The 15,128-nt window shown below is 40.8% G+C and overlaps 1 protein-coding gene across 1 annotated transcript in view; it reads right to left on the bottom strand.

Annotated features, from left to right (window-relative positions):
- Nucleotides 1–4,275: 4,275 nt before the first annotated feature.
- LOC126335604 (mucin-2-like) overlaps nucleotides 4,276–15,128 on the bottom strand; it is a 110,851-nt gene continuing 99,998 nt past the window's right edge. The window contains exon 4 of the mRNA XM_049999057.1: nucleotides 4,276–4,801. Within this exon, the coding sequence (XP_049855014.1) occupies nucleotides 4,590–4,801 (212 nt within the window). The 3' untranslated portion in view covers nucleotides 4,276–4,589. The remainder of the gene's footprint in view (nucleotides 4,802–15,128) is intronic.

Raw genomic sequence — 15,128 nt, 5'->3', positions numbered from 1 at the left:
AACCGACAGGAAGAAGATGCTGTCATATGCAAATGTATAGCTTTTCAGAGCATGCACAGAAGATTGGCGCCAGTGGCGACACCTACAACGTGCTGGCATAAGCAAAGTTTCCAACCGATTTCTCATACACAAACAGCAGTTGACCAGCGTTGCCTGGTGAAGCGTTGTTGTGATGCCTCGTGTAAGGAGGAGAAATGCGTACCATCACATATCTGACTTTGATAAAGGTCGGATTGTAGCCTATCACGATTGCGGTTTATCGTATCGCGACGTTGCTCCTCACATTGGTCGAGATCCAATAACTGTTAGCAGAATGTGGAATCTTTGGGTTCAGGAGGGTAATACGGAACACCGTGCTGGATCCCAATGGCCTTGTATCACTAACAGTCAAGATAACAGGCATCTTATCTTCATGGCTGTAACAGATCATGCACCCACGTCTCGATCCCTGAGTCAACAGATGGGGACATTTGCAAGACAACGACCATCTGCATGAAAACTTCAACGACGTTTGCAACAGCATGGACTATCAGCTTGGAGACCTTGGCTGCGGTTACCCTTGACACTGCATCACAAACAGGAGCACCTGTGATGATGTACTCAACGACGAACCTGGGTGCACCAATGGCAAAACGTAATTTTTTTGGATGAATACAGGTTCTGTTTACAGCATCATGATGATCGCAACCCTGTTTGGCGACATAACAGTGAACACACATTGGAAGCGTGTATTCGTCATCGCCATACTGGCGTATCACCCGGCGTGATGGTATGGGGCGCCACTGGTTACATGTCTCAGTCACCTCTTGTTCGCATTGGTGGCACTTTGAACAGTGTACGTTACATTTCAGATGCGTTGCGACCCGTGGCTCTACCCCTTATTCTATCCCTGCGAAACCCTACATTTCAGCAGGATAATGCACGACCGCATGTTGCAGGTCCTGTACGGGCCTTTCTGGATACAGAAAATGTTTGATTTCTGCCCTGTCCAGCACATTCTCCAGATCTTTCACCAATTGAAAATGTCTGGTCAATGGTGGCCGAGCAACTGGCTCGTCACAATACACCAGTCACTACCCTTGATGAACTGTGGTATCGTGTTGAAGCTGCATGGGCAGCTGTACCTGTACTTGCCATCCAACGTCTGTTTGACTCAATGCCCAGGTGTATCAAGGCCATTATTACGGCCAGAGGTGGTTGTTCTGGGTACTGATTTCTCAGGATCTATGCACCCAAATTGCGTGAAAATGAAATCACGTGGCAAGTCTAGTATAATACATTTTTCTAATGAATACCCATTTATCATCTGCATTTCTTCTTGGTTTAGTAATTTTAATGGTCAGTAGTGTATATTATCGTTGGTGCCTTTTACAAACACAACACTAGAAAGAAATATTATATAAATAAACCTCTCCAGTATCTTGTTACCTCAAGAAGTGTTGAAATATACAATTAAAAAGCTTTTTTGAAGCAGTCAAGAGGAAAATTCCACTCAGATATGTGTTAATTTGTAAAGACATAGATGAACTGTCCAGTACTTACCTTTGGGAGGTGCAACTATCAGAACAGCTGACAGTAGCTCAAAAAATCCTAGTTTTTGGTATCACAGGTTCTTTATTAAAGGCGACTATAGGAAATGATTGAATGAGACTGAATAGAGAGTAGGTCACTTCGAACCATGTCATGTGGGAATTGCTTTCAGTTTGATCTGCATTCCTGTTCTTGAAAGGTAGTCCCTTGTGGTCTGATTCCTGAAAGACCCATTGCCCCCTTCCCCCTTTTCCTCCCAAACTGTCTCCCACTGGTCCAACCTTTTCATCTTTTCTCCTCATCAGAAAGAAACACAGGTTCTGAGTGTTGCTTTTGAAGTGTTTGAGTCAACGGTAGTGGGAATTGCACTTCCTGATTGTAATGCTGACCAATTCAACTTTCTCTAGAATAATGTACTCTCACTTTTGGTGGAAAAATCCTTCTGTTCAGGATATGACTTCTTGGAAAGAAATAAGTAGCTGATGATATGTAAGTAAATACCTTGTACCTAATTATACTGTATCTTTTAATAAATATGTATAACTGATGAAATATTGCACATTTAATGTAATGTTTGTGCAGAATTAATTTATCAAAACAGTAACCAATTACCTAATAAACTTTTGAAACTGGTGACTGATGCGTTTAGTGAATTTTACTGGGGAATACTTCTTTGTCTATTATACTGTCCATAATTTTGAATTTTTGATGGTCTGAAGAAAGCCTTTTGCGAACACCACGTCATTAAGTCAGGGAATGTTTTACCTTGGTGTAATTTGTGTTTGCCTCACTAACTAATCATTTTTACTTGGGGATATTCATGTTATCTTGACCACTCAAGAGGATTATAATTTTCCATAGCTTACTTACAAGATTATCTCCAGTAACTGGACCATTTTATATTAGGATTTTCGTAATACATAGCCTCAGTAACAGAGAATAAAGGAGGATATAACAAGAATTATGGCAGAAGCAAAATCATTTTTCCAAGTGTATACACTATTATTTCTGGTAGAATCATTTTGATATCCATTACTAATTTGGAGCAAAATGACCCAGCAATCAAACTGAATAAAACTGTATACTAATTTCAACTGCTGAGAATCACAACAAAGCACTGCAGCTGCTTCATAAATAAAGATCATACTCTTTATGGAGTTCACAAGTTTCATTGTATTCGCATGTCTATCCATCTCCTACCTGGATACATTTCACCATCTGCAGTTTCATCTGTTAAGAAGATGGGCCTAATCAGAAATAGTGCCCTGTAATTCATGTAACATTTCTCAAATGTACTTTCTGTTAGTGGACAGGAAGGCATAGAACAAAAACTTCAAAGTAGTCCCACATAATACAGTGCTTGGATTTAAAAATATCAATGATGTAAGCACAGCTAATATCAAGGTTTCATCGAGAGGGTAGTAAAAATACAATGAACTACACAAAGGACATTTTGTAATGGTATTCAGTTCACTCAATGCTCCTATATATAAGAAAGATCCCAATGAAAGATACTACAGTTATTATCTTGATACATTACCTAAATAAGATTTATTTCTCAGTCAATTAGTTATGTTGAAATTCTTTGAGGAATGACTAGGAAAAATATTAAAGCTATATACAGACTGCAAAAAAGAGAAATACATATAATTACCCAGAGTGCAGCAAGGCTCATTGCCTGGAGCTTTTTTAAATGCATTCCCTTGTGAATATATTCTTCAGAGTGTTATGCGTGTTAAAAAAAAATGTTTACTTCTGTGTTAAAAATTGTTTATTACACTATTATGGAACTAGAAACAACTATAATTTGCACCTGAATACAATACATAAAGTTAAAACTCAGCAATGTTTATTGTACAATGCCATCAAATTATATAATAAATTACCACAACATATAAAAGACATAGATACTATCTGCTCGTTTAAAATAAAACTAAAAGATTATTTGCAAAGTAAAATGTAATTAGATATTACATTGAAAGAAAATTCATTGACAACTACTGCATAAGAAATTAATTTTAAGCTGTAAATTTTTCAATGATTTGAATGAAGAAATCCATTCAATGTAAATTGTTTCATGAATTAATAAAGAAATCAGTCAATCCAGTGACAGAGAAATTCTATCATCCACATTTATTTCCTTAGTCAAAATAAATTATTTAGCTTTATACCTTTCTGATATGATGGTTAGGTTTAATAATTTAAGGATCCAATATTTATATTAAGAGTGGAATATGACGCAATGCTTCAATCCGGCAGTGTTCGCACTGTGTCATTCCTTGTGCAGCAGAAGCAACATCTGGCAGGAACTATATGGCGCAGAGAATAGCTTGACTATGGCACACAATATGTTGGATGGCAGAAATTCCTATCTGTTGCTATCAGATCGAGATTCTGGTCCCCATGTGGTAAACACTCCTGAGGCAACGTGAATGTTCAACTCCATAAAATTGCCCCAAGTGTGTAATCAGTTCTTGCCTTGAAACATATCATAGGCTATCCACATATAATTCCTTATGTACTGATAATTGGTCATTGTAGAAGAGTTTCTGCAGAGGATGTATAAGAAAGAAACAAATAGAGGCAGATTAGAGGTTCAACTCAATCTTTGGGGTATCCACCAGGTTGTTATTTAGAAAGAGTGTTCTGGACTAACAGTAGGGATGTGGGTTTAAATCTTCTCTGGCAGACATTTGCAATTGTGCACAGAGGAATTTTTAAGCTGTTATCAATGGTGAAAACATATTTCCTTATAGTTGTCCGTATTCATAATAAATGCAATTTTTGTTTACAAAATAACAAAACTAGTTTTAAAGGTGGAACTGTAGAGTGGCTTACATAACTCTGAAAAAGTAAAAGTAGAAGGTGTTTCTTGTTGAAAACAATTAGAGAAACAATTGTACAGCCAGTGACAGCAGACTCTGGTGATACACTGAGAGCTTCACCTGTATGAAGGCAGTGACCACCAAGCTCTTACTGACTGACTGACTGAACACAGAAGCACTTTTCCTGGCAGAACATAGAACATCTTGTCTTTCGATTTTCAAACCAGTGTCCCATTATGAGCCCAGGATGCGACCACTGCAGCCCGGCACAGCCGTAGCCACCTCACAGTTGCGGGACTCTGCATTGAAGGCGTAGCCAGGAGGACAGCCACCGACCTTGTGTGAGCCATCTCGCAAGCACATAATGAACAGGCGGCAGGAGCCCGGGAACGCGTGTCGCGAGTGGTCGCCGTATGGGAATGGGTTGTTTGCAGGACATGAGAACCCTGCAAGAATAAGCACTAGTTAGACAGTTCCTTGTGTTATTGTACTGGGTAATTAAAAAAGATCCATCTGATTTTCAAAGACTACATCTTCTACGTGCATGAAGGTAGAAACTTGGGATGTATTTTAACTTGCTTGTAGGGTGCCAAAGCTTTTATTTTCAAAAGTGCCACGAAATTTTTAACATTATATCTTTTACATGTTTGCACATATGATCTTGGGGTGATTTTTAAAATTACATTGAGGACCAACATTTTCATTTATCATTCACAAGTGTTCAATGGGTCCTTCACCGAATGCATGACAAACATCTGGAATATAGCCGGACTCATTTTGTGAGCATGGCTAGGGTTACTGCATTCATTGCTGTTGCTATCCAGCATTGCAGTTCAGCCAGAGTTGTTGCTAGGGGAGGGACACAGACTGAGTCTGACAAACACCAACAAAAAAAAAAAGGCCCTTACATCCAATATATTATTGAGGCTGAGCTCTTGACAAAAATCATATACATACAATTGTAACCGAACTGCACCTGTTGAAACAGAGTACATAAAATACCTTTTGTTGTTGTGTTACCATCACCTCGGCAATGGCCTTGCCGCAGTGGATACACTGGTTTCCGTGAGATCACCAAAGTTAAGCACTGTCGGGCGTGGTCGACACTTGGATGGGTGACCATATAGGCCACCATGTGGTGTTGCCATTTGCACACAGGCTCATGATGCCAATTGAGGAGCTACCCGACCGAATAGTAGCGGCTTCAGTCAAGAATACCATCATAACGACTGGGAGAGTGGTGTGCTGACCCCACGCGCCCCCCATCCGCATCCTCCACTGAGGATGACACGACAGTCAGATGGTCCTGGTAGGCCACTCGTGTCCTGAAGACGGAGTGCTTTTACCATCACCTCAATTCAATGCACATTGGTTGATGAATGGGTGAGCAGGGGACCCTGCATTTTCCACTGGAGACATGCAGCAGTTCAAATTTGCCGCAAGTTTCTGTCTTCATGATTGTAGAAGTTGGATTAATCTTTTTTGGAAAACCCTGTATATCTACAGATTTGTCAGGAATGCTGCACAACTAGGAAAAATCAAAACAAAACAAACAGCTTTCTCATTATGTGCTAAAACTATGCTGTGGGTTTGTGAACAAAACAACATTTAAGAAATAGTTTTCTGAATTTTTTGTTACCTCAAGGAGCACTGCACACAAATGAAAATATTTTTTTGCAGTTTTTTAAAACATAATTATGTTGTCGACACTTACCGTACTCTAGGTAAAGCAGATCAGAAAACATCACACAGATCTTACAGCTTAGTACCATGGTCTGTCATACCCCCCTGCTGCATGGCAGAAAATTTAGAGAGTTTCACATGTGGCTCCTGTCACTGTTATTACTTTATTACATTAATACAGTAGCATATGGCTGAAGGCAGTGTATCGAAAGCCACCTAGAGAAAGAAAATTTAACCACCCAGGTTTGGTTTGCAAGTGGAAGAGAGGTATGCAACCTCTTACACCAGGGGCATTTCTTCGTACTCAGCGGCTTCCGCCAAGCCCCGCGTGCTGGTGGCAGCACGGTCCTTGTCTCGTCTGACGCAAACGTGGCATCGTGCGAGTAGGCAAGCGATCCCACCCGAAGCGGTCGCACTGTTCTACATACGCAACCCAACTGCATGTCAGAAATGAGTTTTCCAAGTTTCTTGCTGTAAAAAATACATTATGTTAATGAAACAAAGTTACAACAAACTGGTGTTACTTTTGGGGTAAAGATCCTTCATCTCCTTTAAAAAATTAAAAACCACTTATTTACGTTAGCAAAGAGCTTCTGTGAAGTTCGGAAGGTAGGAGAAAAGGTACTGGCGGAAGTAAAATTGTGAGGACGGGTTGTGAGTTGTGCTTGGGTACCTCAGTGGGTAGAGCACTTGTTACCGAAAGGCAAAAGTCCCGAGTTCGAATCTCGGTCCAGCACACAGTTTTAATCTGACAGGAAGTTTCACTTACTTGGGTGTTTTCATCATTACATAATACTTCTTATTCAATTCTGAGGGAACTAATTGGCACACAAAATTCATTTCTTTTTCGTGTCTTATAGTTTCGCATGACAGCTTGATGATGAAGTGTTTAGTCTTTCGATATTGGTATTGGTTATTGTGATGAAATGAAATGATCGTGTGGCACTGTTGGCCGAGAGGCACCGTGCGGGGAAGTTCGGACGCCTTATTGCAAGTCCTTTATAGTTCGGCGACTTGAGAACCAATGATAATGAAGAATACATAACACCCACTCATGACGAGGCAGAGAAAATCCCCGACCGCGCCAGGAATCGAACCCGGACCTGGTGCGCGGGAAGCGAGAACGCTACCGCAAGACCAAGAGCTGTGTACAGTACTTCAAATCCTAATGCCATCGACACACGGGACGAGGCAACTAACGTTGACGTGCGCGCAGAGGGGATAAGCCCATGTCGCCAGACACAGAGCCGCCGGCACACGGTACGATCTACTTGTGATTTTGCGCTCTCCATCGGCGGTTGTCGGAATTATTGACTTGAGAATTCGTTCACAAAAAGAATGCGCGTATAATTCGTATCTTAGCTCTATTAAAACGAACATTTCTTTTCCTGGCCGCACGCTAGTCATGTTGTTCTCTCTGTGGTCTAAATAAATAAAAATTTTAATAATCGTGAACGTGTAACAAGACCAGATTGGATGATAAAAGTCCACTCAGGAAAGACAGCTTATAAAAGTTCACGAAATCATATACAGACACACACACACACACACACACTTCTGACAGCGTCCTCAAATTTACATAACATCAAATATTACAGAAATTACTTTTATCAATTTCTTATGAAATTCCCACAACCTTTTAGAGAATGCGAAGGTGAAAATAATAATAATAATAATAATAATAATATAGCGGTACCCCAACCCATGTCCGCTCTACTGCTCAACCTGTGTGCAGTGCCTCAGCAAACTACGTTAAGCTGAAATGCACAGGCAAATATGCCCTCCTTTATTCCCCAAAATGTTATTGATTCTTAATTATATAATAAATCTAAATTAGAACGACATGTTTTCATGAAACTTAAATGGGTCGTTACTTTAAAACGGCTTACTCTCATTACACACGAGCTGTAACGCGAAAATAACTAAAAACAAAAATTCTTCAACCACCATCATGACTTTTCCAGTCATTTTATTACAACTTGTATCAATAACTATTCATCTCGAGACTTTCAACGTGCATGTGCTTAAAAACAGCGTATACTCGTAGGGTGCAGCGTGTAACATAAAACCCACCGAATTTGGGCTTCTGCTGAACACAATTACAGTATGGCGTCTTGCTTTTTGCTTGTGACGTAGGGAGCGTTCTTGCTTTCTATTGGTTCTACTTTACGTGGCACGTTGCCGAAATATCGCAGAATTTATTTTGTTTGACGGAATGGCTTCTCAACGAGAAATAGCAGGAAGTGACGTCACAAAACTCATTGAGTGCCATTTCAACGTTAGCTAAATCATACCGTGTGTCGACGGCTTGGGGTCGCTGGCCTACTTTACGTTGGTTTTTTTTTTTTTTTTTTTTTTTTTTTTTTTTTTTTTTTTTTTCTTATTAAATCCAGCTATCATATCGAAATTGTTTTCAGAGCCGGAACGAAAGCCCTATCTCACTACAGTTTGGAGAAAATAGAAGTTAAAGTGATAATTAAAAAACAGTCTTGATCGCAAATTTCTTTTAATCGGAGTGACCGGTTTCAACCATTAAGGATCATCTTCAGACTCCAGAACGGCAGATGGACTTCCATGGAGCAGGCTGCGCCGATCGATCACGCTGAACTGACTGCAATCAGTCCACCTGCCTTTCTGGAGTCTGAAGATGATCCTTAAGGATTGAAACCGGTCGCTCCGATTAAAATAAATTTGCTATCAAGACTGTTTTTAATTATCATATTAATATAGGATCGCTGATAAAGTTTTCAATAATTTTTTTTGTAGAAGTTAAAGTATTTTATTTTAGCACGCTGGCGCTAAGCGCACTGCCTTAGCAGCTGAGTCATGAACAGTTCGTGGAAGTATACGTGTTACTCCGGGCAGCACAGTACATTCCTTATGGACAGACGAAAGACATCATTTCATTCCCATGCGGCGCGCAGGTGGCCCAATGTGGCGTCGAATGTAACAAGACCTGCACCAAGGCGGGCAGACCTGCCCCGTAAAGGGCCTCCCGGCCAATGACGCCAAACGCTCATTTCCATTTCCAATGGAAAACTCGTATCTTAAACATCAAACACTGAAGAAACGTTGTCTACGACAAAGGAGTAAAACTAATATTATTTGTTTTAAGAAGCACATTCATGAAGAATTTCATCGATTGTATGAAAAAAAATTGAGGTATCAATCTTTGCTAGTCAAGAAGTGTACTCGAATGTTGCCTACTATGTTTGATTATATCGTGGACGCTATAAAACATGTTCGCCAACTAAATTCAACCAATGCAGTTCCACCAATTCGCTTTTTCTTTGAGAAAATTGAAAAATGACTGCTGTATTTCCATGATCGTTGGAGAAGTTTGTAAAGCTAAGTGGACAACATTTTTTGGGACAGACGGCAATTCCATAACAGTCTTGGAAGTATTGCTGGGAAGCATATTCATATCAAAAACTCATTAAACTGGTTCCATGCACTACAAATCCATTTCTATTGTATTATTAGCTGTCACTGATGCAAACTATGGTGAATGTAGGCTCCTACGGCAAAGAGATGGGCGCAGATGTTTTTGATGACTGGCCCTTCCGACTTGCAATAGAAATGGGAAGATTGAAAATAAAGAAGAATTTTTGCCCGGATCCACTGTGAAGGGCTGTGTAACATTTCCTCTAAAGGAATATTTAATGAGGCTTTTGCCAGAAAGGGCAATGACTGTAGGTGACGCAACAATCTATTATCTTGGGCAAGATAGAATGTTCTTTTGGGTCAAAAGGGTGATTCTGTGATGATGCTACAAACTTTCAAGGATGGTGGGGAAGGTTAACTGACTCAATTTGAAGTAAAGGACCCTGGATCGGAAACGACCCGCCTTTCGACAATCGTTCTAATACCTCTGACATTGGGCCTTTTCTACTGCAAGCTCCTTGGTTTCCGTTATCTGGGAGGAGTTAGTATAGATAGAAACAAGAAAAAAATTGTCCAGTAGGAATGGTTTCTAAAATGCATACGGTATCTGAAGAGATATTAGTATTTGTTTACTAGTAGCACTGATGAGCACGTTACAGTAACCATTTTAGAGCACATGTTCAGTGGACATTTTTTTCTTGTTTTCGGCCATATTATCTGCACCCAGAATACTGAATGCAAAGAGCTTGCAGCAGAAGGGGTCACCGTCAAATGTACCAGAGTGATTTTCGCTCATATTACCTTTCTCCGTCATCCCTGATAGCTTGGAACACCATCACCAAATCATCCTGTATAACATCTAAAATTAGAATTTGCGTAAACCTGTCGAAACCATTCTAGAAAATGCAGTACGTATCGTGAAAGCTATAACTATATTACACATCATCTGTGATCTAGTATCAACCAATGAAACTAAGGTTGCACTTTTCCAAGATGTACGCCAAAATATACAAAAACCGCATGACAATTTACAAAAGATGTAATGCTTCATCGCGAGCATCCTTGAATGTGAAGGAAAGCTTTAAACTGTATTTTGAACAAAATTCTATACAAAGAGTATGAAATACGATGCGTAATAAATGTGTTATATGTACTTACATCAGTACCAATTACTTTGGCAACTTCCTTGCATTCACAGTATGATATTAAACGGTTATTATAACTTTTATTTCTTTTATCTTTACTCGATACATATACAGGGTGCTATAAAAAGTTATGGCCAAACTTTCAGGAAACATTCCACACACACACAAATAAGGAAAAGATGTTATGTGGACATGTGTCCGGGAACACTTAATTTCCGTGTTAGATCTCATTTTAGTTTCGTCAGTATGTACTGTACTTCCTCGATTCACCGCCAGTTGTCCCAATTGAGGGAAGGTTATGTTGACTTCGGTGCTTGTGTTGACATGCGACTCATTGCTCTACAGTACTACCATCAAGCACATCAGTACTAGCATCAACAGGTTAGTGTTCATCACGAACGTGGTTTTGCAGTCAGTGCAATGTTTACAAATGTGGAGTTGGCAGATGCCCATTTGATTTATGGATTAGCACGGGGCAATAGCCGTGGCGCGGTACGTTTGTATCGAGACAGATTTCCAGAACGAAGGTGTCCCGACAGGAAGACGTTCGAAGCAATTGATCGGCGTCCTAGGGAGCACGGAACATTCCAACCTATGACTCGCGACTGGGGAAAACCTAGAACGACGAGGACACCTGCAATGGACGAGGCAATTCTTCATGCAGTTGATGATAACTCTAATGTCAGCGTCAGAGAAGTTGCTGCTGTACAAGGTAACGTTGACCACGTCACTGTATGGAGAGTGCTACGGGAGAACAAGTTGTTTCCGTGTGCAGGCGCTATCAGGAGCTGATTGGCCTCCACGGGTACACTTCTGCGAGTGGTTCATCCAACAATGTGTCAATCCTCATTTCAGTACAAATGTTCTCTTTACAGATGAGGCTTCATTCCAACGTGATCAAATCGTAAATTTTCACAATCAACATGTGTGGGCTGACGAGAATCCGCACGCAATTGAGCAATCACGTTATCAACACAGATTTTCTGTGAACGTTTGGGCAGGCATTGTTGGTGATGTCTTGATTGGGCCCATTGTTCTTCCACCTACGCTCAATGGAGCACGTTATCATGATTTCATACGGGATAGTCTACCTTTGCTGCTAGAACATGTGACTTTATAAGTACGGCACAACATGTGGTTCATACACGATGGAGCTCCTCACATTTCAGTCGAAGTGTTCGTACGCTTCTCAACAACAGATTCGGTGACGGATGGATTGGTAGAGCCGGACCAATTCCATAGTCTCCACGCTCTCCTGACCTCAACCCTCTTGACTTTCATTTATGGGGGCATTTGAAAGCTCTTGTCTACGCAATCCCGTTTCCAAATGTAGAGATTCTTCGTGCTCGTATTGTAAACGGCTGTGATACAATACGCCATTCCCCAGGGCTGCATCAGCGCATCAGGGATTCCATGCGACGGAGGGTGGATGCATGTATCCTCGCTAACGGAGGACATTTTGAACATTTCCTGTAACAAAGTGTTTGAAGTCACCCTGCTACGTTCTGTTGCTGTGTGTTTCCATTCCATGATTAATGTGATTTGAAGAGAAGTAATAAAATGAGCTCTAAGATGGAAAGTAAGCGTTTCCGGACATATGTCCACGTAACATCTTTTCTTTCTTCGTGTGTGAGGAGTGTTTCCTGAAAGTTTGGCAGTACCTTTTTGTAACACCCTGTATATGCTTCCATCTACGCTTAATGAATTGTGATAAGTCTTGGTTGCAATTTGATTTATTGACATGTTTCGCTACATCGTCATCAGAGTGTAACAAGTACAATATGAAATGCAACAGAACAGTTATATGCACAATGGTCAGCCGTTGCATCAATGCCGTTTTCAGTGTAATATGTGCCCACTGCTCCGTAGCTGTGTGGCTCGTTCTTTGTATGTATTAATACAATCGCTGACCATTGTGCATATAGTTTTTCTGAGCGATTTCATTTACAATTGTTCCTTTTATTTTTAGCACAGCTATGTTCTTATGATGACGTACCGAAATATGTCAATGAATTAAGTTGCACCAAGACTTTCGACAAGTCACTAAGTGCTAATTTTATTTCCCTTTCCCCCCACAGTATAAAAGTTCCTGAACAGCTCTGTCAAAGTTTCATACATTGTAAGCTGAACACCAAACGGCAAACCGCGTCCAATCCGCTCGAAAATATGAAACCACCTGCTCGCGTCTGCGCCATCGCATCGTGCGTCGCGTGATGTCCCGCACGTGTGCACTGACACTGGATTCTCAGCCGCTGGCCATTGTTTGATGTCTTCGCGCTATCGCAGCCCGCATCAACTTCGCAACAGGTCGCTCACGCAGGACACCGCGTTTAGTGACGCGGTGGAGGTGAAACAAAATGAAGCTACTAGCGTTCTTACTTCCAGGCGACACAGTACCCGTGGTGGTGGAGCAGCTGTGCTGCTGACAGAAGTGATTATATGGCTTGGGTCATGGGGAAGGTCGGGTAAGTTGACGATGACTCTAAAATGACGAATTTTGAATTTCTTCGATATCTTTGCAAATGGTGCTACGTGTACTATGGTACTGCTTGCTTAGTGCGCTGTGCAGACACGTCTGTTGAACAAGACCCACTTGGTTTTGTAACAATTTTTCCTACGGTTTAAATAAGTTTCATGTGTGTGATATTTTTTATTAGTGAATATTAGTTGATTCCTCTTCAGGCTTATAGATTTCCTGACGCTTTAGTAATGAGTAAATGGAATTATTCTGTAAGACTTTGTGTATGTTTAAGTCTGTATCCAAAATGTCTATTGCAGTTCAGATGGCCAATTATGCATAGGCTAAGATGGCGAATTCTTAATCTTACACGCCTCTCTCTGTTGTCACTCTTGTAATTCCTTCGTACACTTGTGTCATTCTGATTACAGGCTACGTAATAATTGTGGGGCAAGTGTATATAAGGAAGACAGATCTTCAGAAATCGAACAAGAAACCAATGAAAGAGGCAATGCAACATGTAAGAAATGGAAATCCTCTTAACTCCGCCGCTAGGAAGGCCAACCTCCCTGAATCTACTTTACATTATTATGAAAAACAAAATAAACATACTGATGACGTGAGCTCTGCTTTTGTTCAAAAAAAAAAGAGTCAAATAATTGGAGAGGTGGTAGTACTCACGGAAACAAGAAAAATAAGTGGAATAAACATGGGTCTGGAAACACATACTTTCCGGATCAAACACGTTTTTATAGGAAGGGCTGTGCTACACTTGGTTACAGATATTAGAACAGTTGTTGCATTGACGCTCCGTCAAATGTTTTGGCAGCGTACTATGATGTCTTACTTACAGTACTCTACCTATCATTAGGTGGTCTGCAGTCAGTTGTGTGGTTCGAGTCATGTTGTAGGCTACGTTAGTTTTCGTTGTGTCTGTTTGCCTTATTGTACAGTACTTTCAACCCTGGGTACGTATCGTGATGTTTCACCTTTTTCCAAATGCGGATTCACTTATGTGTTTATAGTTATTGTGTTGCTTGTAAGTACAAATGGTGTAGTACATTCACAATTTCTCTCGTCCACCACTTGTTAGCAATGGAGTCCTACTACTTGATAAGTGAAATGGTGGGTATGATATACTTTTTGGAAATTTGTGGTAAGTTCCTATGGGACCAAACTGCTGAGGTCATCTGTCCCTAGGTATATTCTAACTTAAACTCACTTATGCTAAGGAAGACAACTCACCCGTGCCCGAGGGAGGACTCGAACCTCAGACGGGGGTCAGCCGCGAGAATCGTGGCAAGTCGCCTTAGATCGCACGGCTACCACGGGCAGCGTATGATATTCTGCTATGGTTTAGCAAATGGATATAGCCTGCGAGCTCGTGCCCTTCTACACTAAAAAATATCCACAGCGCATAGTGCCCTCTGATGAGCTGTTCGGGAACTTTTCCAGTGTATGAAGGACACGGATACCCTCGCACTTCGGATGACTGACAGTAGAAGGTCTGACATGGAGGAGCGTGTGCTCTGTGTGCCATAGACACGGGTTCCCAGGTATATGCCGTGTTTTTTTACTTCCGCAAGGCGTTTAATACAGTTCCCCACAATTGTTTAATGACCAACGTAAGAGCATATGGACTAGCAGACCAATTGTGTGATTGGATTGAAAAGTTCCTAGATAACAGAACGCAGCATGTCATTCTCAATGGAGAGAAGTCTTCCGAAGTAAGAGTGATTTCAGGTGTGCCGCAGGGGAGTGTCGTAGGACCGCTGCTATTCAAAATATACATAAATGACCTTGTGAATAACATCGGAAGTTCACTGAGGCTTTTTGCGGATGATGCTGTGGCATATTGAGAGGTTGTAAGAATGGAAAAGTGTACTGAAATGCAGGAGGATCTGCAACGAATTGACGCATGGTGCAGGGAATGGCAATTTAATCTCAATGTAGACAAGTGTAATGTACTGCGAATACATAGAAAGGAAGATCCTTTATCATTTAGCTACAATATAGCAGGTCAGCAACTAGAAGCAGTTAAATTATCGGGGAGTAGGCATTAGGAGTGATTTAAAATGGAATGATCATATAAAGTTGATCGTC

The sequence above is a fragment of the Schistocerca gregaria genome, chromosome 2, assembly GCF_023897955.1.
Source record: "Schistocerca gregaria isolate iqSchGreg1 chromosome 2, iqSchGreg1.2, whole genome shotgun sequence".
NCBI classification, from domain to species: domain Eukaryota; kingdom Metazoa; phylum Arthropoda; class Insecta; order Orthoptera; family Acrididae; genus Schistocerca; species Schistocerca gregaria.
Note: the sequence above shows the minus strand (reverse complement) of the source record. Positions and strands in the feature narration are given on the sequence as shown.